The sequence below is a fragment of the Dasypus novemcinctus genome, chromosome 2 (assembly GCF_030445035.2).
Source record: "Dasypus novemcinctus isolate mDasNov1 chromosome 2, mDasNov1.1.hap2, whole genome shotgun sequence".
In the NCBI taxonomy this organism is placed as follows: domain Eukaryota; kingdom Metazoa; phylum Chordata; class Mammalia; order Cingulata; family Dasypodidae; genus Dasypus; species Dasypus novemcinctus.
Genome location: NC_080674.1, coordinates 96,608,026 through 96,631,729, shown reverse-complemented (window position 1 = coordinate 96,631,729; position 23,704 = coordinate 96,608,026). Strand labels below are relative to the sequence as shown.

The 23,704-nt window shown below is 32.7% G+C and overlaps 1 protein-coding gene across 12 annotated transcripts in view; it reads left to right on the top strand.

The window, feature by feature from the left end:
- ARB2A (ARB2 cotranscriptional regulator A) overlaps positions 1–23,704 on the top strand; it is a 496,486-nt gene that overhangs the window by 207,543 nt on the left and 265,239 nt on the right. For all 12 annotated transcript variants that reach the window (XM_058276244.2, XM_058276246.2, XM_058276234.2 and 9 more), the window contains one exon: positions 6,587–6,805. In XM_058276244.2, the coding sequence (XP_058132227.1) occupies positions 6,587–6,805 (219 nt within the window). The remainder of the gene's footprint in view (positions 1–6,586; positions 6,806–23,704) is intronic.

The following is a 23,704-nucleotide window of genomic DNA, read 5'->3' as shown; positions in this document are numbered from 1 at the left end:
AACAGTTGTAACTTATTACTTCTTTTAGTTTAGTGTGTACATGTGTGGGTGTATGTTTATATTTCTTTTTATGAGAATGAAAAGCAAAGAATTGAAAAGATTTCACAATGCATAATATTAAATAATATTTCTGTCCTTAATAATGAATGTAAATTTATGTTTTTGTTACTGTTGTGAATTTATGGAATACTTACATAAATAATATATTGATGATTGGAAGGAAAATCTGTGATTAAGCAACAGAGTGTTCCAAAACCTAGTAAAAGTTAAAAACAGAGCAGGTGACACAGTATGGGTAAATGCAAAGTGAATGTTTTAAAATAAATATCACTTGGATGACCTGGGATGTCAGAATTGGAGACAAGGGTGTGTGTTTGTCAATATATCCTTCATGTTTTACAGACTCCTAAGGGAACAAGGGAAGATACAATTTCACCTTTTCTGTGCCAAAACATTTTAATTATATCTTCTTCCAACTACAGCGGTTCAGTAACCAAGGAGCTGACATTGATGCATGTGCTGATAAAGCTGCAAACATTCAAAATGAGATTAACAAAGATTTTGAGCAAAGGGTGACAGCTAATTTTGCACAGTATTCCACATCTAATTCAGGCCAGCGTAATAATAGAATATTTTATAACTGTTTTGTTATTCAAAAGGACTTCTATGATGCATCTATGTTTGTGGATATCTCTGTATTATACTCAAGAAATTATCTGTCTGTGACTTAAAACTATTTGTATCTATTTTGTAACCCTAAGACAATATTAACGGGGGAAGAAAAGCCCTCTTCTTATTAGTTTTTTCAATGTAAATCATCCTTCATCCTAAGAACTCTTTGCCTCACCTTAATTTATCTTGAGCACACTAGCTAGAGAAGGTATAGAAATGGCAAACACATATTTTCTAATATTGCTTGGTATGCACAAATAAAATGGCCAAGAAAAGTTATATTCAATTTATTTAATTAATAAAACTATAGCGTCTTTATATTCTTGAACTCCTTTGAGCACATTTCAGTGTATTTCTTTTCTCTTCTGTTCTCTACTTGAAGGCAGCTGACAGTCTTCTTTCACTTTTCTTTTTGTTTGTGAAATTTTCTTTTTTTTTTTTTTCTATCCACTCACTTCTCCATCTGCTTTCACTTTTGTTTGCTTGGGCCGTCTCTCATCCCAACTTGATAATGAGGAATGCAGTGTGACCCTGACCTCTATCAGCCCATGCATGACCTTCTGACTCTACCATATAACCTTTGACCTTCTTTTTGACAGCTTGATTAATTACCCTGTGTTATGATTTATGAGTAAGTGCAATGTAAAAATAATAGACAACAGGTGGTCCTCTGAAAACTTTTTGTGGCATGTTTTCTTTTACTGACCAACTTGATGAGCGATTTGAAGTTTTAAGCTTACTGGAGTAATATATGTTGGTTCATATTATGGTATTTTTGTATCATGGCAACAGAATTTAGGAAACTACTAGTTGTAGCATAAGCATGATGAATATTTTACAAAGTATTAGCAGGGGACTATTACCTAAATGCACATTGGGAATAAGCACAAAACGGAGTCAAGTGACATTTCAGGCATTTCAGTCCCAGGTCACGTCTTGAGAAAATTGCTGAAATAATGGAGGGGGTATTTTTTGAGGAGAGAAGCAGTTCCAACAGCTATGTTTACTTTAACGCTTCACTAGTGACTTCTGATTGGTTGTCATGACCTCATCTCACTGTTGCACCTAGGATGTTGCCACAGTGACATATATACATACCCTTCTTGTGGAAAAAAATGGGAAATCAACAGAACATACATCTTTCAGAAAAGATGAATGGACAGTGATTTGTCCATCTTAACCATGGGCAGATGTAGTTTACAGATCAGAACTCTTTGAGTATCACTTCCCTTGAGGATGAGCACCTATCTTCTTTCAACCAAGCAGATAAAATGCTGAACTTGAAAAATATGATTGACAAATCTGTGTAAAATGATCTCTTACAGAACCTTGCTTGAAGACCAAAACAATTCCATAGGTCAAAGGATACTACTCTGGCCTCTGACTTTTCTGGTCACATGTGGTGTGAAGTACTGGCAAGTTAAAATGCAGAACTGAGTACATTCAGCTTATATTTTATTTAGCTAAATACAAGAGATTTGAAAAGATTTAGAATTTGCCTCAATTTTCCATTTTCCTTATAATTGTCAGTTCATGGGCAAATTAACTTGTAAAAACCTCCTCTTTCAGCAAGGTTTGATTTAGGAGCAAAAGTACATTCAAATTTGATCAGGCATTTTAAAACTGTATCTGTTTGCAGAGTCTTTTGATAAGTACATTTCTATACTGATTTCATTTCTCTAGCAAGGTTTCCTCTTCTTTGGTTCTTTGTGTTTGGTATCACCTGTCTATTTAGACCTCTCTGACCTAAAAATCATCTGTTGGTTGATTGAATGATAAATTAACTATATTTATTAGTAAATTCATCTGTAGACTTCAAAGTAAAGGATACCCAGAGGCTGTGTGTTCTCTTTAAATCACAGCAAGTACTTGGGCTGAATAAAATACCATGTCTAGCAGTAAAATTTTGAGTGGGACTAATTAAGGTCCCATAGTTTTTGCCTAACAATCACAGGTCTGAAAATGAAGCCACAGTTATAACCACAAAAGTATAGAAAAATGGAGTAAGATGAATTAAATAGGTAAAGATTACTTTTACTACTATTGCTTCTCTTGATCATATCCTTGGTCTTCTACTAGATTGTATGATCAAACATAAGAGTTAATTAACAACTTTGGGTACGCTTTGACTCTTGAAATTTTAAATATTGGAATTTATTTGGATATATCATTATAAAATATGCCAGAAGATTTATGTTTTACTTGTAGGGTATTAAATATAATCAGTTTGATCATTTTATGTTGTTAAAAATAACAGAAGAAGTTTCCGTATATATTTGAAATGACCTAACTTCATCTTATGAAAATTTAACATACTTAAGGAGAAATGAAATATAAAAAGTATTCTCTAATATAAAAATACTTAAGCTCCAAGTATTAGTTATGGAGGTATCCTTAACTAACTAGAGTGGCAATGTACAGTTCTTTAATGATAATTATACTCAATGCCTGATTTTATAGGTTTGTAAAACTTTATGGCTATGTTGGTTAAAGTTCACATTAGCATCTCTTTTTACCTGTTTCTGCTGTGTACAGATTGAGTTACTGCAAATGGAAAAGATAAATTTTTAAAATGGTGTTTATTCTGAATTTTCAAGATGTAAGTTGATATTATTCTGCTTGAAAAGTTTAACTTTAGCTGTTGATACTTTATCTCTGCTTTGTTTTACTTGAGTACTTTGAGTCCTTAGTTTCCATTTATTAATGTTGACATAGCAAAAATCTCTGTACAAAGGTTTTTTTTTTAACAATACTACATGTGACAAAGAAAAGGCAGAAAAGATGTTTTACTACATACCTGTACTTAGAACATGTATGTTGGTATCGTTAATTTATTTTGTTGCTTCTTCTTTCTCTATTCATTATGAAATGGTTATGAATGTCTCTAAGAATATTACATTAATTAATTTATCAGAAAAATTTTAATTGAAAAATGTAAGTTTTTTTACAGAATGGTAATTGAATTTGAAAGAGACATTTATTAAAATTAGCTCTTGTTTCTGTAGAAAATGTTCCTGAATATTTCTTGATTGTTATTACATTAATTAAATTAACAGTCTGAAATATCTAAAGGATAAAATATTTTCTAAATATTTCAGGTGTATAAGGAAAAACATTCATTGTTGAAATCTAAATGATAAAAATCCTCTAATTTATATAGTAGTGACTTAAAAATAGAATAATTTTTCATCTGTTGATGCCTCAGTCAAAAATTGATGTTGTGTCTTTATAAAATTGAACAAATGGGTCATGTAATTTTCAGTTACATAATCAATAACTTAGACAAATACTACTTATTTGATGATTTATGTGTGTCTATTTTTTATGTTTACTTAGACTGTACACATCAAATATCAGAGTCCGTGTAAAATCAAGTAGGGACAATAATTTTTCAATCCATGGATTATAAAAATTGAAGTAAAAGCTTGTGCTCAAATAAACCTATTTTGAACATATTATTTCTTTTTATTAAGTTGTAAATTAGGAAAATAAGTTTGTTATTCTGGTGACTATAAATTTTTTCTAGTGTTCACCTTTATTTGAAATTCATTTGTTATGCAAAGATGTTGATCATGCTATGTCAGTTTATTAAAGTCCCACTTTGTTATCTGGAGTTTGAAATATTTCATATTTTTATTATGTAGTATATATTTATTCTCATCACTATGAGAATGCTAAAAGTCTATTTTGGGCTTACTAGATCTCACTTGTATCCTTGCATAAAAGTATGAGAAGCTGTATATGTGAATGTGCATGTGTGTGTGCGTGTGTGTGTGTGTGTGTGGTGTGTTTAAAGTTCAATTCACTCAGAGAAGGCAGGGAAGAAACATGACAGGAGACCACTTACTCATGGTAGAGAATCTAGTAAGGAGCCAATTTTCTTTTTGGCCTATGGTGACCTTTTTTGAGTATGTTCCTTATACCAGAGACAGTGTACTGAATGCCTCTATTTCACCCTGTTCAGCAGAGTGCAACAGTATTCTTTAACTTACTTTTGGTGGGAGGAGAAGTTATAGCTGAAATTTGAGACGGGCGTGAAAAGTTGTAAGAAGCACAAGGAAGAGGGGTAGGAACTTCCTTCAAATGTGATTTTAATAACTAGTCAAGTGTGTCCAACTGTAGAAATTCACCAAGTGACAATCTGTCTACCTGACAGTGGTCACAATGAGTTACAAGACTTTTCAATAGCTATACAGATTAGAAATAAAGCAGGGCCAAATAAAATATCTTTTGTTAGTAAAACTTTGACTTACCAGATAAGAGAGTTAAAAAACAAATATTCTCTTATACTTTGATGTAGAATGTTTAAATTAAAAATTGCAAAAATATTTTATAAACCTTTCATGAAAGAGACATTTATCTAAAAGTTTTACTTTAGATTAAAATGCATCTGTTTGAAGAATGTGTGATTTTCTTAATCGGTTTAGTATGTATTATTATATAGATAATTTTCACGTATATTAGAGGACTATATCTTAATTAACAATCCAATCCTAAAATCAGAACTTAAGTGTTCTTGAAAATCCTCAGACCAAATTAGGGGTTTAGACAATATCATCATCCTATTGAGGGAGAAAAATGGAAACTATCCCAAAAAAGTTTGTATGTAGTTTTACATCATCAACTGTTAAAAAAACAACACATTGCAGCAATATAGCATATTTCAAAATAAGATTGAATCCAAGCTAATATTGGTTTATTATTGCTCCTATCTATTTTTTAATATCATCTTCTTATGGTCGGTCTGATAAAAAGTAATTATATTACAAACTTCAAGTCAAAGATTCTACAGTTATAATTTTGGAGAAATATATATACTTTTTAAAATAAGGATAAGATTTTATAACTTGGTTTTCTATAGCTCCTAAGTTTTTTTCAAAATGTAATACATCTTTTAAATATGACCTTACAAGATTTTCCAAGAACATAATTGGGAAGCCACAATACAGAATTGAATAGAAAATGGAAGCTATATAATAGCTTCAAAAATTTGGGTTGCACATGCTTACCAGTGGTTATTCTTTATCCTCTGTTTTCTCATGGTTACATTTTTCTGTCAGTTATAACACAATATAAATATTAAAATTTCCTTAATTATAGCATTAGAAATGTTTACCTTGCTAGAATTAAATCAGATGGGAAAACATATGTTTTATAAACTTTAAAAAAAAAGTTTGCTGGCTTACAAGCTGTGTTTTATATATTAGAACTCTACATGTTTCCTGGTACTAGTTCTTAATAAACAAAGTGTTATGGTAGTTTGAAAAATGAAACCAATTTCAAGATTAAAGAGTTACTTCCATATAGTACAGAAAAAAATTATTTATTTTGTTTTAGAATTTGTCTGGTCTCCTGAAAGAAGAGAGACAAAGTACAAATGCACAGATAGGAAAAAATAGAGCTATGTAAATATATGGAAGGTTAGATCAGATTTATTCCTTTTTAATTGTTCATTTTTTCTTACTGTTCAAACAAAACAAAATGCTCATTAAAGGGTAGTTATAAAGAAAAGAAAATCCAAGAAAATGTGGTTCAAATTGTAAACTTCATTTTAAAGCAGTTAATTATATCCAAATATATATTATAAATATTAATGTAATTTGAAAGTGTACCTGTTACTTAATAATTTATTTTGATCATTTTGGGAGGTCTGGGACATCTGAAGTACAATTTTAAAATTTAAGCTTTATAATCTTTATGATTTTTTTTGTTCTTATTTACACATGTAATAAATGCAAACAATTTACAATGACTTTTTATTGAAAAATAAAAACCGTAGTGATCTTTTCTAGAGCAACATTTTAGAGAATATGCCTCTTTATTAAATCACTTAGTATGATATTTTTAAAACTTTCTATGAATTAGAAATGGTTTCTTAGACTCAATTATACCTTCTTTTTTCATTTCAAAACAGGAAGGATATGGAGTAATAGTACTGAATCCAAATGAAAACTATATTGAAGTGGAAAAGCCTAAGATACATGTCCATTCATCTTCTGATAGTTCAGATGAACCAGCAGAAAAACGGGAAAGAAAAGATAAGGTCTCTAAAGAAACAAAGAAGCGACGAGATTTCTATGAGAAGTATCGCAACCCCCAAAGAGAAAAAGAAATGATGCAGTTGTATATCAGAGTAAGTGAGATCACTACTTTCTTTCATTATTTCCTTTATTTTTTATTTCTTATATATATGTTGTTGTTTTTTTAAGAAACTTAATTCTTTGATTTTTTTAGCCATCTATTTCCCATGGGTTTCTACTTCTTAAAAGAAATGTTTTCTAATATTTATTCAGAATTACAAAATACATCAATCTTAGTTCAGTGTGACATTTTATATAAGTCTCAAATGCAAATGCTATTTCCTTTTGTTTCAAACTCCTTCAAGGAAAGTTTTCTAAAATAATTTTACTGTGTTCCGTATGCAGAAGGAAGAAAACTTTGTAATCCATGCTGTTTCTTTAAGGTATTATGCTGTTATGTTGATCATATGAGAGAGTACATGTAATCTAATACTTTTAAGACTTATTATCTTCTGAATTAATAATGTACTTTACAAAACATCAGTATTCATTCTAGATGGTAGCAGTTTTTCTGGATAGTGCATTATTTTCCTGTGAGCAGCCATCCATCCACTGTATCTCAGTTTAACTTCTGAAGGCAGATGAAGGAAGGAAGGATAATTAATATCTTAATAAATATTTAAGTTAGAATACTTTAGGGATAGTGTAATGAGGGAATGCTGTCCTTTGCTCTTTTCTTACCCAGTGAACCTTTGCACTTTGTAATACTAGCAGCATGGGATCGTTAGAGCAATGCTGTCCAAGGAATTCTAATTCTGCAGGGGACACAACAATTTTATTTACACTTTGACAGATTTTATTTGATATACATACAGTGTATTATATTTAAGACATATTCAGACTGTTTTCAAAGTCCTTATTATGGGTGCTAGGAGTTTAATAGTAAAGCATGTCAAAAATGCCACTAAGTGAGCAAAACCTAGGTGAGTCACTTGATGTATTCTTCACATGAACAATTCAGAGTATTTAAACACAGACTAATTTAGACTAATTAACATTTTATAAATTACACTATAGGACAATAAAGTTTCAAATCATACAACTTGAGCTATTTTTACAATAATAAAAAATTTCATACCACCTTTGAGGCAAAATACATTGCATTTTAAATTATTTTCTTTTTCTTTTAGTTCATGGCATAATCACTGTACTTCTTAGAATTGTACTTCAAATATTCAATACATTTGCTATAGGTCCGTCTATATTGAGTTAGTTATGACAGTAAAATAGTAGTGAAGGCAGCATGTAGATTCTGAAGACCCAGAATGTATCCAGACCAAGAATATCCAAACACGTTGTATAACGAGTCAAGCAAAAGGTAGGCACTTTACAATAGGCAGATTACAATAGTTACATTTCTGCAGAGCATCTCACTATTTAATGTATATTTTGCAAACAGAAAAATTAGATTGGGAATCAGTGAGTAGCTTGACTGTTCTAGTCTAGTTGTATCACTCCCTTTCTTTCCTACAATTGCTTCAGGATCATGTCTTCTCTATTGGTTGTCCTAGGCTTCCTATTATATGATCCATTATAAATGTATTATGTAAAGTGTTTTTAAATATATAAATCATTGGATATTCAGTTTTCTATGTAAAATGCAAGCAAAAATGATTTTGAGTAATATTTTTATTTCTTTTTGAACTGCGTTTTGTCTGACATACAGTTTAAGCATCTATTTCAGAAATAGGTTTTAATTCTTTTCTATTTTCTCTTTATCTTGCCATCATTGCTTTGAATTTTTTTCTTGTTCCTTCATTTCTGTGTATTTATTCTGGTTTTCACATCTGCTTCATTTATGCCTGCATCCATTTTTTGTTATACCAAAGAAAAAATCTTTTTGTTTTGCTTCATTGTTAAGACCTACGCTCTTTCCCTTTGTCTTTTTTCCCTTTATTCTTTTATTTCTTTTACACTTCTGCCATTTCACTTCTTTTCCTTAACAGCTCTTTCTATCTTTCTTTCTCTTTCTCTTTTCTCCTTTTTCACACACCAATCTAAAGTTGCCATTGAAAGCACTAAAAAGACAACTAGGTGGTTGTAGATAACACAACTTTATATTTGATAGTGTTAGCCATAAAATCTTTTTTTCTTAATAAACACCTTTCTTTTAAAATCTCCCAAAACTTCAAAATTGCAGACAAAATCTGACACTTTTCAATCCTACTTCTGAATAGTAAGGCTTGATCCTGCAGTGGGAAAGAGAAGAATAGTTCATTTTGTAGAAGGTGCATTAATTCCTGGTAATTTTGATCCATTACAGAAATGACTTCTGCTGCTGCTCTCCTTCCCTCTGCATATCTCCAGATAACAAGTGTTTGTAATTTTTCAGACACAGGGCATGGTACATTATGGAAATAGACTAACTTCTATTTATATATCCTTCTTAGCCATTTACATTTTGCAGTTAATCATTTATTCTTTTCAATAACCCATAATTTCATCCTTATTTTATAGTTGCAACTTATACACAGATGATCCATGTTCTTAGGATCACAAGGCTAGTAAATGGTAGAACTAAGTGTTGAAACCAGGACTTATAGTTATTGTAGATTCTTGTTCCCTTTCCTCACATTGTTCTAATCAGTTAAAAACAAAATTCTTATCTGAAAGATAAAAACCAAACCATATGTAAGAAAAGCATAATATGATATGGAAACATACATTTGATAATATTATAGATAGATTTTTGACCAGTTATTTAATAGATACTATTAGATGCCTATAAATAGCACATATATTTCTTCTTTGTATAAGATCATTATTATTAATATTTGATGAATATATAGGGTAGTGGAATCTGGATTAAAATCCCAAACTACTACATTTTTCATATGTCCTATATCATAAAAGTTTGCTACTTGATTTTTCTGTAAATAAACATTCAATATATTACATGGTTGGTTCCCTACCCAATCCAGCATCTAAGATTATGTTCTAAGAATTAATGATAAAAAATTGAGATGTCAAGATTTATTTAATACCTTGATTGAACTGTACATTTTCATATGAATATATAAAAGTTGGGTACCCTGTTTTCATTTTTATCTACATCATCATAAGGGCTAAAATTATTGATGAAATCGAAATATTTTGTCCTGGCCTTCTACTGCTATTTCTGCTTTACACACTTGCTCATAAGGATACAGCCAGACTGGTGTACTCACTCTACTCCGGATATGAGTGTGCTTTATAGAATCTTTAACTTTTCTTCCTTCCTCCTAGTTGCAAACCTATCCATGTTTTCCTGCACAGCTGAAATTCCACCTCTTCCTTTCATCATAACCAGTGAATTCCCCTTAGTGTGAACTCATAGAGGTTATTATGATTGCTTGATAACATTTGTGGAATTTATCATGTACTATCTTGGGCTCTCTCTTATGTTTTTATATTTTGTTTCATACTATTACTAATGTTAACAATTTACTTTTCATGCCTCTCCATTATATCTCCCCACAGTTCTCTAGATATTTGAGCAGGCATCATAGATTTTGGCTTTACATGTAAAATCTTAAGAATAAGGAGACACAGATTCTTAGCAGTATAGAGCATTTCCTGAGGAAGTTAGGAACTGAAACTAAACCTACCCATTACAATCTAATCCCCTGGAAGATCAAAACAAAAAGACCGGGGGTTAGCTAAGAGGTACCTAGATAATGGTACCTCCAGCATAGGAATGAATGTTATTCTAGTATTAAGCTGAACCATGAGAGGACAGACAAGTCCTTCTACTAAGAAAGAAGGTCAATTAATAGAACTTTAGAGAATATGGATAGGATATAAACACTAGTGATCTGATGCTAATCTATCTACTTAAGTAGTTAGAACTACTTAAACATCTCTTCCCTAAAGTGGGACCTGATTGTGGGAAGTGCTGACAGGAAGTAAAACTAGATGCTGGGGTAGGGAGAAGAGGGAACAAGTTACATGACCCCAAAAGGAAAAATCAAATGTGGAGAAGAATAGGAATCTTGGCAGAGCCTGGCATTGCACACTGAAGCTACTCAAATATTTATGGATTGATTGCTCGTTGACATCCATCAAAAAATCTTATTCCTTTGCATGTGAGATGTTTGGTGTTGTCTAGTTTTGTGACTGATTTTTTAATATTCATGTGAATTTTTACAATTGTTCAGAAACAGCTAATTCTGATAAGTTCAGCTTTCCTTTAAATAATATGTTTTTGAGGTACTGACTTGGGTTATAGCCACAATATTAGTGAGGGACAATAAATATCATCCTGTCTTCTATTATGAACTTCTTCTCTTTTGTACTAGTGCCACTGGAGTCATTTCTACCTAGTGTTTCAGCAACAAAATTCTATTTATTTATATTACAATTGATGATTGTCTTACCTCTGGAACAATTTTATTTTCCTAGTACCTTCAAGTATTGGAGTGAAAATATATTTTTTCTTTTTCTCTGGTCAAATTTCCTTTCAAATTTTGCTAATATCTAGTAAATACAAGCAGAAGTGAAGTAGAATTCAGGCCTATAACTTTAAGATCAGAAAAGTGTAATTATATTTTACTTACTAAATGAATGTAAATAGATGTGACTAACTAGTGGATTATGTAGCACATTTCTTGATGCACTTGGAGCAGAGTTTGAAAGATCAAAGTACTTATGGTTTCATGTGGCAACTTTCCTTAACTATGAAATAATGTACTTGTTGGCATATATTATAGCTTATTAAGGGGATTGATTTGGTCTAGGCAATAAACATCATGTCAGACATGCCTGGCAGGAAAACGTGCTTAATATGTTTTGTAATAAGATGGAATTTTTTCATCTTGAAAACATCTGCCAACTGAATTCAAGAGTGAAGACAGAAAATGTCATCAATTTAGTGGTAATCCTATAAATTTAGTTTCTTTTTGAGCAGCACATATCAAGACACACAAAATTCCCAGTGTTAATCACCACTGGTTAAAGTACTTTGTAAAACGATGAAACAAAAACATTTTATTTTTATGTAATGTGTTAATTAATTCATAATGAATTTTAATATTTCAACTGATAAAATTTTAACAAGCATCTTGCCAACAGATCATTTTTAAAGCATCTGTTTTTTAATGTGTTGGTTTGAGAACTGAGTCAAACGGCTAAATATGTACATATATTCTTTTAAAAAACATATTTCGACCCCCATAATTATAGATATATATATAGATATAGATACATATATGTGTAGATTTTTTTTTTCCCCTTAGACCACCAGGGGCTGCTGCTGTTAGTACTGGATTTTGCTTTCCACAGAAACTGAATATACAATCACACTACATCTTTAGCTTTATTCTTATTTTTTGCCCCAAACTTTTAAAATAAAACTTAAAGGAAAAAGATATTGGGCTTAGCTAATAACGTACCTTAATCAATATAAAATGTTATTATTTTAAACTTTCTCTACATTCTAAGGCAGTTATATTTTTCCAAATTAGTTTAAAAGCTATAGTCACTGAAGGCAAACTGTGTTAAGTATTTTTATTTCCTATTTTTAGTGATAAATAGCATTCAGACTCATACCATTGTGTACAGTATGGAGAGGAAGTTAAGAGCACAGATCTGATAGAATTGAGTTTGAATCTCAGCTCTTCCACTTACACAATGTCACCTTCAACAAGTTACCTTCCCTAAACCTCAGTTTTCTTGTTTGAAAAAAATGGAATGATAATGGTATTTGTTAAGCAAATATAGTATCTGGCACATAGTTTTGTGGCTTTAGAGGGCTAGTAAATAACATCCTGTCTTCTCCTCTTAAGTTCAGAATCAACTAAGAATCTAATCCTCAAGATTCCTATCCCTTATAGAAGTAGCTTGTATCAGGAATAGTACTCTTGGTCTTGCTCTACTGAGTTTGGAATTCAATGAGCAATAAGACATTGGAATGAGACAAATGGAGATCAAAACACCAGTTTTATTAATTCATAGAGTTCAACTGGAAACTATGGCTTAGATCTGTAGCTAAATGGACTTCCTAATACATCTCTTCTGATGAATTTTCCCTTTTTCCTCCAAACATCCTTGCATTTCACATGGTAGAAAGTAAACTGGAATGCACCCTTTCTGCCAGCAAATATGAAAGAAGCCCTGAAGGGCTGGTAGAGCGTGCTCCCAAATTTACTAGTCAGATAACTTATTCCACCTGTGGAAAAAACAAGCAGGGAAGGGGAAGAGAAACTAGGAATGTCAACTCTATTTGAAGTGGCTCCACATTATGCCCAGCAAGGTGTGGTTCCTACCGGACAAGAGTAAGCACCTAAGAAAAGATCTCTCTGATTATTACCTATCCTTTCTAACAAGTCAATAAAGCAATATTAAAGTATAATCATCAATTGTTCACTGGGCACATACCTTAGTTTCTTTGTCTTAAAATTTTCACTCACTAGGGAAACTAATCAAGCCTTATTAAAGAGACAACAAAATTGCTTAATTTTAACAGTTTGGAATTAATTGTTTAATTCTAAGGCCTTAATTCTGCTTTAAATGATCAGAAATTAATCTCTATATGTTCATGTTTCATGATACCAAAGTCTAGTAAACCTAGTAAATTTAAGTATTGAATGATGAATTCCTGAATTAAATACTTGCTTAAATACATGAACCTACCAAGCAAAGGAGAAAGACCTATCCCTGTATAATCTGTTCTTTGATATTGACAAATATGAGGCTGAAAGAACTATGATATTATGTATTTATGACTAAAGGGTGCTACATTCAGAAAATTAGTTCATCGTTGTATAAATCCAGTTAACTGTCATTATGAAGTGCACCAGGCATTCTTTAGATTTGATAAGGCAAGTCAAAAAAAATAATGAATTAGAACTCAGTACAATAATTAGAACTTTAGATTTAGAAAAGAAATGAAAATGAAAACCAAAGCTATGCACTTATGGTTGGTTTTGAAGAATTTCTCACATAAATATGCTGTATCAGAAAGAATAAGAACTTCATAATCTGAGATAGATACTATAATCTTAATTCTGTCACTTACTAGCTGTGACTTTAGAAAAGCCACTCCTCTGAGTTTGTTTCTTCATCTGTAAAATAGACATAATCACATCTACCAGGCTGTTGTAAGAAATAAATGAGGTAAATTAATGCATATGAAAACACCCAGCAGACTACTTACTATTCCGTATATTCCTCCCTCCTTTCTCTTCTCTCCCTGACCACTTTCAGTTGGACATTATAGGGAAAATTCAGACAGAATGAGGTATTTCCCCATCAGTTTATTATAAAGCAATTCTCAAGCTTTTTGGTCTCAGGACTCCTGTACATGCTTAAACATTAAGGTGCCCAATGGGTTTGTGTTTATGTGAGTTTTTTCTACTGATATTTATTATAAAAGAAATTGAAACTAAGAAAATTTTAAAGTATTTAATTTCTTTCTGACTTACAGCAATAAACCCAATACTTATGACAAAAATAACATCATAATGAAAAAGAAGTATATTTTGCCAAACCAAAGACACGTAGTGAGAAGTGGGGCATGTTTAGAAATCTCTTTAATATCTGCCTTCATAAAAGACAGTAGAATTCTTACATTTGTTTCTACTTTCGCCTGTGATACATTGTCTTCAGGGATGTATATGAAGAAATATTTTCCTCATACAGACATGCAATTGTAAAAGGAAGGAGTATTTTAATAACTTCTCAGATAATCTTGTATATTCTTTGATACTACACCAAAACTCAGCAAGAGTTAGTTTCTTAAAGATAAGTTGATTCATGGCATCTAAAACACAATTGAACATTTCATACTCTGTTTCAGGAAACTCTATTAGTCTATCTTGTGCTTTGAATGAATCTTTCACCCATGTATGATTTTGTAAGGTCATGTGTTGGTCACTTGAAAAATATGTTTTACTAAGTTATATAGGTCTTCCAAATATTGACACGTTTTATTATACAATATTAAAAAATCCTATCATTAACATCACCACCAATCTCATCAGAACAGCTTTTGAAAATTGAAAAACTACTTATTGGTAAGAATGTAACTTCCAAAATTCTAATTTCAGTATGAAAGCTCAAATTTTATCATTGGCAACAAATACTGCCAGTTGTTTTCCTTAAACTGACAGGCCGACTTTGTTTTCAAGAAAATGTCTTCCAAATACCCAAGTCTGAATAACCATAGTGTGGCTGTCAGACTTTCAAGTAAAAGTGGTGTGCCACTGTTTCATAATGTTGAATGGCACATTAAAAAAGCAGCTCCTTTAGCTCATAATTCAGTCAATCAATCACATAACTACTTTTCTGCGATAATGCTTAGGGTTTCATGTGGAAGAGGTGGCAGAAAGATTGTAAGTAGTGGGACAGGGTGGATTGTGGTATATATGACATTGCCTTTTCTCCCCCAAACCTTCCAGTTCTTTCTCCCATCCAGTTACAGCAACATTCCATTTCTGAATAGTTAAAAGGCAAGCCTCAGGAAATGATTGTTTGCTAACCTGTGACTGATCAGTAAATCTTGTAACACCATACTCTTTACAAGTCCTGCTATCCCTCATGTACCTTCCTCATCTGCACATAGACATAGACATACATGCATTATAAACGACCCCTCTCATTTTGTGACAAGTGTGAACAATGGAGCTTGGAGGATGAAGATGCCGTGTAAACTGCTAAATAAATGCTCATTACTCACACACACACACAAAATCATACTTTGGCATGCAAATGCTGTATGCATACTTCCCATTTCCTTACTCAGAATATTAAAGATATATTCTCAGGGGTCCAGATTTAATAAAAATTGATAATTTTTACTGCTTCATCTGGAATTTTTCTACGTGAAGTTGTTTTGTTTTGTTTTGTTTTTCTGTGACTGTGAGGCAGTGAAGAATACGGTGACTATTATTACAATTTGGTACCACTGTCTAGGTTCATGCTAAGTAAGAAACAGGAAGTTTTATCCTCCATTACTTTTTAACCATCAGTGTAAATGCCAATATAATGAAAAAGACAAATAATGTCTTAGTAGTATTATGAAATAACTTTGACCTTGTGGGCCCCCTGAAAGGAACTCAGGGACCCCCCAGAGGTCTGTAGACCAATTCCTAGAACCACTGTTCTGCATCTCTTTTTTGGAGTTGAACATAGACCCAGTGAAAAAGCAGTTTGTAAGACTAGAATAAGAACCACTTTTCAGTTGACATGTCAGGTCATGTGAAACTAGATCAGTGAATATGAACGCTATAAAAACTGAAATAGAGAAACTGGAACAGGGAATAACTGGTTCTTTAAGTCTTTTGGATTTATCCAGTTTTAACTCTTCTCATCTGGATTCAAGAGGCTGCTCCACTCTCTTCCCTTTTCATTAAAACTAAGATATCACTACACATTACCCAGCTGATAGAATTTGAGGATTTAGAATTTGTTTTCTACTGTTCCACTTCTAAGAATTGAAGGCCCTGGAGAATCACTTTCCTACTTTGAGTTGTGGCAACTGAAAATTTCATTTCCCTTCTTCTTTCCCGCCAAATAGGGAAACTTTCTGCTGCCCTGCTATCCCTGCTATCTCCTCCTCTCTAGCTGGGGTTAACTTACTATGGTATTCTACTAGCCCTTTCCTGCTGCTGCTTCTGTTCCATGTTTATCTTGCTTTGCATTAGTCTGATTCCAAGGTGGTGGAGACCTGGGTGCTGGTGTCTGGTACATGGGAAGTTTGAGTCTCTATTTATTACTAGCATTGTGATCCCAGGCAAATCGCTTAACCACTTTAAACCTCAATATTCTCATCCAAAAAATAAGGATAATAATAGTATCTACTTAATAAGGTAGTTAGTGAGAAATAAAAGTCGGAATGCAATTAAGTGCCTAGTACAAGGCTTTGCACATAGTATGCACCCGGTATATATTGCTTATAATTACTGCAATATCCTTGATTTACAATCCAAGTTGCATCTGTCTGTGACTATTTCTGAAGCCATGCTCTTCTTAGTTCTTCAAATTGGGTTCCCCCTGTTTCTTGTCTTAACATTTGACTACTTAGAAGTAGTAGTAGTGTATATGTGTAATCTTCACCACAGTCTTATATGTTATCCTGATTTTTCAGATACAGAAAATGAGGCTCCTAAATGTAAATAGACTTAGTAGTTATTTACTTAATAAGAGTAACTAGACCAAGATTTGAGTACATCTGTCTGGCTGTAAAGCCTATGTTTTTCCCACTACACTACACTGCCAATAGTGAACATTTTCTACAAATGGTTCTCTTAAAATGTCACTGTGTCTGTATAATATATATACACACACACGAATGATTGGATGGATCTTTCTTGGTTTGCAAGGCAATTGCAGTGATAAAAAGACAAATAGTATTTCCCAAAATGCAACAGTTTATTCAAAGACTCTTGTTGAAGGGTTGCAATGAATAGAAATATTGGCTTTAGAATCTGGGGCCCACATTATTCTCAATGCAAGAGTAAGACTACCTCTCACATTATTTTGTCTAAGTCCCAAACTGCCCATCAGGGATGTGTGAGTTGCTTGACAGGAAAAGAGTTTGAAGTTGTGTCAAATGAGGATAAGAAAAACCAAACATTAGTTTGTATAATTGACTGAAAAATGCTTGTTTACTGCAAGTGAGCTCTCAGGGTGTCTTGAAGTAAGTTTGCCTGTTCTGTTTAAACATCTCTACGAATCAGCATGTTGCTCCGCACCTCACCCACTGTAATGTTTTAGCCAGCCCCAGTGTTCACACATGCACACTATGGCATTGTCAATGGATGTAAGCACTTCTGTATGTATTTTTCTTGTAACATAGCAGGGCAATGTAACACGTTTAGTGAGTGGCCTGAGCATTTCCCCTATATACTCATTTTACTTTAATTTGAATTATGTATGTATATTTATATTATGAAATTATATGGTTAGATTTATTCTGAGTATGAAATTACTGCTTATAGCGCTGTATCAATTTCATCATAAAATCATATAATAGTGAATTTATTCTCAATATTATTTTCATGAATCTACACTAGAGGAAACTGATTTTTTTCCTTGAAAAATAATAGATTATAATTTTTAAGTTGTGGCTCATTTAAGGAACTTGTAAAAGCTAAGCTAAAATTAGCCTTGAATATTAATCTTAATGGTCATCTTCCAAGACTTTCCCTAATTCCCATTTGTCCTAAAAATGGTTAATTTATATCTGAATTTGTTTTCCTAAAATCTGTAGTTTAGCTTACTAAATGTCCAGTAAGTGGTGTTTCTCTATGAAATTTCAGAAAATTCCCCTCTTCACATAATGATAAAGAGAAAACTTACAGGGCTTTATTCTTTGGGGTGCCATTATATATAAAGATTCTAAAATAATTTGATATTTTTAAGTTACTATTTTTCCTTAAAAAGTCTTAAATATTCAATCAAACTTTTGTGTTTCTACCATTTCCAATAATAATATAGTGACTTCCAGAGCTATTTAATGGATTATTAATTTTTAAAAAGTTTAATATAAGGATTAGTATTTTACACTGATAAATAAATATATCAAAACTAAAGTCTGATTTAGACATATTTACTTAAAAGGGAAACTCAGGTTTTTTGCAGTGTTGCTGTTCTAAATGTTGGCAGTAAGGCATATTTTTCTATATTAAAGAAATACTATTTTATAGAGAGGGTCTGTTTAGGAAGAACTACTTACAGGAGAAGGATGCTACTACAATAGATTGCCAAAAGAAAATTTCTAAAACTTGGTAGGAATTTTTAGAGATAAAAATTCCAACTACCAACATTTTAACTACTTCATTTGTAGATGTAGATGAAGAGACTGAGATTAAGAGAAATTATATAACTTCCTCAGTATTACACTATTATTAGTGAAAAAGCTGATACCAAGATCTATTTTCAATTTGCTATTCTTGTTATTGATAGGGAGAGAGGTTTAGTCAAAATGTCCTAAGCCACCTTGAATTTAGATTTGAACCTAGTAAGTTAGTTGAAAACACTATTCCTAACATAATCCATTTTAGAAAAGGAAAAAAATATATTTGAACATTCTTGGTGCATTATCTGTGAATTGTGACATTAACTATACTCCATTCATCCATAATGTTCTTTATTTCAGTTTCACACAGGAGAGTGAAAAATTCCCTCAGAAATTCTTATGCAGAATGCCTGTATGAGAATGGCATCAAAGAAAGGGCTATGATTTGTGCATAGAGAGCTCAGTCATTTGAAGATTGCTCAGATTATCATCTTTTTCCTTGATCCTAAGACATTTTATCTCATTTTAATGTTCTGCCTTTGGGATGCATCTTAAAAATTAATGGTATACCACGCACTATTTGGTGACTCTTTTTTTTTGCTTAATGGTACATAAAACAATGGTACCTTTTACAAGTGATGTCATTTTAGATAGATGAAATATGATATAAGACAGGACTGCCTCATTGCACAGCACTAAGGGGCTGTAATTCTCATCTGGCATTTTCTGGTTTTGCTCAGTTTGTATACTGTGTGGCCTTATGGGAAGCCCTAATGGAGATGACATGGAGTTTTATTCTTTTTCTTGTATTTTACCCCATAACTGACTCCACAATTTGTATAAAGACCACTAGACTAACTTTTGGCAGTAGTGATCCCCCAGTAAATGTTTATTTACTTATTTTTGCATAGACAGTTGTGTTCTTTTATTTGTCAGGCAAATTCAAAGCTGGTTTCAATTCCTTCTAGTACTGGATAGTATACCTAGGAAGTAATGACTAAATGATTGGATTAAATAGAGATGTTAGCCCCAATATGTCCTAATTACTTGCACAATGCCATTTACTTTAAAATTTTTTGTCACTTCAAGATTCCTGAAATGACTAAAAGTATTATAAAAGTACAATATTAGTGGTAGGTTATATTCTGTTAGTACAACTTCATTGATTCTGTAAATATCCCAAGTGCTGGATATTTAAAGGTTTTTAAAGCATGTAATTTCTACTCAGAGCCCATAAAATTAGCCAGGAAAATAGAACTCAAATGTATCTTGAGACTTAAGAAATGTATCCTTTTGAATGGTACATCTTGATAAAGCTTGGATCTGTTCACATATCAATTCAATTTAGCACCTACTCTTTACCAAATACTGTTAGCCCTTTGTGAGATAGATAGAGATGGAAAAACCCAAATCCTGGTTTTCCTCAAAGTCTGTTGGGGAAGCTGAAATATTTGTAAGTAGCTTTGATATTAGACAGAAGGTGATTTTGATACAGTTCCTATATGGCATTATATGAGAAAGGGAGAGTTTATTTTTCAATGGGTAGTCAGAGTTCTTTCAGAAATTTAATAAATCACTAGTAATAGAAATCAGATACTTGCAGATTCAGTTATAGACTACATTGAATTTTAAAATTTGAGAACTATTTTATACATTTTCTTTACTCAGTGTACCTTGATAATACTGAGACTCAATTTTTGTGCAAATTGTTTATATAAATGCTTTTATGTAATGTTATGTGAAATTTTTTTTTCTTGTTAAATATTATAAACCTCTACAAAGTTTTGGTATTTAAAAGGAATTAAGTTGGTGACTCTTTTTGACACATTCTGGAAACTGTGATATTTCCATTTGCAGTAATGTGGTAGTATTTATTCATGATGCTAAAAATGGTTTTACCCCTACTTTTAGCTCAAATGAACCTTACTTAACATACAAGGAGCACTTCAAAACTGCTGGACCCATTTAATGTCCCTTGACTAATTCTCCCCTCTTTTGTTTTCATCCCATCTACCACATGATCTATGTTGTGTATTCACTGTACAATACTCCTTGTTCAGGAAAAATATTATGTCAATAATAATTGTACATTTCAGTAAAGTATTATAGATCATACATTTTCACTTGCTTTATACCCTTTAGGAAATACAGTATGAAGTTGATAATTATCTGTTTTCAGTAGAAAATGATATTTCTATTTAGGTTTTCTTCATTGCTGAATATAATATTGATGTTTGTTAGTTCCTTTTTATGCAGGTTTAAATAGTTCTTTTTGGCAAAAATTCTAGCCAATCAATTTTCTTCAAAAAGAACTAAAGTGAGAAATTAATCCTCCAGAGGAGTCTGTGAAGGTACTGCTCTATTACAAATTGTTGTTAACTCTTGGAACATTTTGCATTGAGTAGCTTAAGTAGGAGAGTTTCTGAGGAGGTCCCATTCTAATTCTAAAATAACTATGCTTTTATCCATGCACATGCCTTCCTTTTTTATACCCGATCTCATCCCAAGACATTGACTTTAGTTTTTACTAGAGAAGTAATACCTTAATACAAAGTATTTCCTACCTGGGAGTTTTGTAAGCTTCAGTAGGATAAAGAGTCTGAATTAATTATATTTTTGTGCCCTGTAGCACCTAACAATTTGCCTTGAATATATTTAATACTCAGTATTAAGTTGTTGACTGGATGAATGAATGAATGAATGAATGAATGAAATGACCCGACTTCAAGATTTGGTTTTACTTAGACAATGGTCTTAGGAGGTCTGCCCTCTTCTTGCCTGTCTTACCTTATTTCCTAACCCTCTCCCCTTCAATTATTCCATTCTAGCTGTATTAGCCTCCTGGCTATTGTTGGAACAAGTCAGGCATGCTCCTACCTTTTAGTCTTTGTACTGGCTATACCCTTTGCCTATCGTGTTCTGCCCCCAGATATATAGTGACTAACTCCTTTAACTCCTTTCAGTCTTTTCTCCAATAGCATCTTCTCAATAAAAGCAAACGACCACTCTAATTAAAATGACAATCCTGCCCATCCCTCCCCCATTCCCATTACCCAGCTCTACTTTTTCCTTTTGCTTTAGCACTTACTGCCTTGTAACACATCATATAATTTACTTATCCATTACATATTTATTGCTTATTGTCTATCTCCTCCCACTAGACTGCAAGCCCTGAGAGGGCAGGTGTCTGTTTTGTCGTTGATGTGTCCCGAGTACTTAGTACAGTACCTGGCCCAAATTAGGCAATAAGTAATATTCTGTGATTGGCACTATACACTGAAATGTACTGTTTCATACACTAAGGAAATTATCATATTAATGATTAATTGTATTTGGTACCCTTTTGTGGGAGCTTACTGTGTACTAGGCACTTTGCTAAGCATTTTGTACATGTGTCTGATTTTAGCCTCAATCAGCCCACTTTTCACATAAGTTATTTGCTTATGTTCTTGTGTCTTATACCAAATTGACTATGGACCCTGTTGTATTCATCTTTGCATCCACAATGCCTGGCACATAGTGGGTACCCCTCAAATGTTATATAAGTGAAGAAATGAAGGTAAGTTTTTCCTTTTGACAAGTGTGGCAAACTGACACTCTTATAGGAAAACCCATAAAATGGAACCCAAGTGGCTAGATTAGAGAAATAAAGATTTTAAAAACTAAAATTGAAAATATTTTAAATTTTAAAGAAAAATATTTTATAATATTTAAGTATATTTAATCAAGGGATGTGTCACCTTTCTTTTAATAGACAATCTGAAGTGGTGTTAAACCATGTTATGAGTTAGAATAGCAGTAGCAACAGTTGAGCTAAAAGTATGCAGCAAATGGTTGCCTGTTGACCTGAGAAATTCCAAAAATTTTGGAAGATTAGTAGTAAAAAATCACTGTATTGAAATGGCTTAAACGTGGATCCTCTCGCTGTTAGTAGAGTCGTACAGTTTATTGCCCTCTGTGGACCAAGGCCAAAGTAATGCTTACAAAAAAGCCACTGATACTACACTTGATCAGAACCCTGTATGTGGGAAGCAGGAGCTCAACCACTGCACTCTACCTGCTCCCTTAGATTTTATTTTTGATGTCTTCCTATAAACTACATTAAAGCCTCTTCCCCTGTGTTAATGTTTTTTTGGGGGGTGTGAAATGTCCCTTAAATTTAACTTAAATTTGTTTTCATTATGCAGATCATAAAATTTCATTACAGCAACTTTGGAAAATATATTAATTCAGCCCTAGTCCCAATACTTACTCAAGAACAACAAATGTCTACTGTATACTTACTATGCTAGGAGCTGGAGCTACAGTGACCTACTATGAGCATTCTGGTTTATTTCCTCCATTTTATAAAGCTGTTCACCACCTTTTGTTTGTGTTTTTGTTATGTTTCCCTCTCCTCCTCCCCCTTTCCCTGACCGTCGCCTTCCCCTTCCCCCTTTCTACAAGTAGATGGGCTGCCTGGTTTTTGTTCACCAGGTACCCAAGATGCTGCTTTTTCCAGAACTACAGCCCCTGTAGCAAAGGGCATCTCCATTCTAAGAGGGCTGAGTGGGAGGTAGATATTCTGAACTAATTTATCTGGAGCCTTATTCCTGGCAGAAAAAAATCAGGCAGTTAGTTAAATTATCCTAAATTAGTATAATAATATAATTCTTAAAATTAGGCCAAAAAGATTACCCAGTTAGTTTATAATGGTACTTTTTAGATATTTAGAATGAAATATTCTTTTTGTAACAGTCAATTGGAGGGGAACGGATATAGCTCAGTGGTTGAGTGCCTGCTTCACATGTACAAGGTCCTAGGTTCAATCCCCAGTGCCTCCTAAAATAAAAAGCAACTCTTCCCCCCAGCGTGGGACATGACACCCGGGGATGAGCCTCCCTGGCAACGAGGGACCACTATCAACTACCAACTGATGATGCAACTGGAAAATGACCTTATACGGAAGGTTCAATGCGGATCAGCAGAATATCCATGTCTACATAAAATACCATGACTTTAAAATGTTGTTTGACCTAAAGTAAGGGGGAAATGGAAAGGAGAAATGAGTTTATATGGCTACGAGTTTCTAAAAAAGAGTCTGGAGGCTGGCAGAAGGTTTGCCCTCATGCACAACTGAGCAGAGTCAGAGAGACAGATAAAGCAGATACAACCCCCAGATATTGGTTCCTTTGAGGGCTAAAGAGACCCATGGGAGTTATGGTCATGGCCGATGGGGTTAACTACCAGGGCAGAT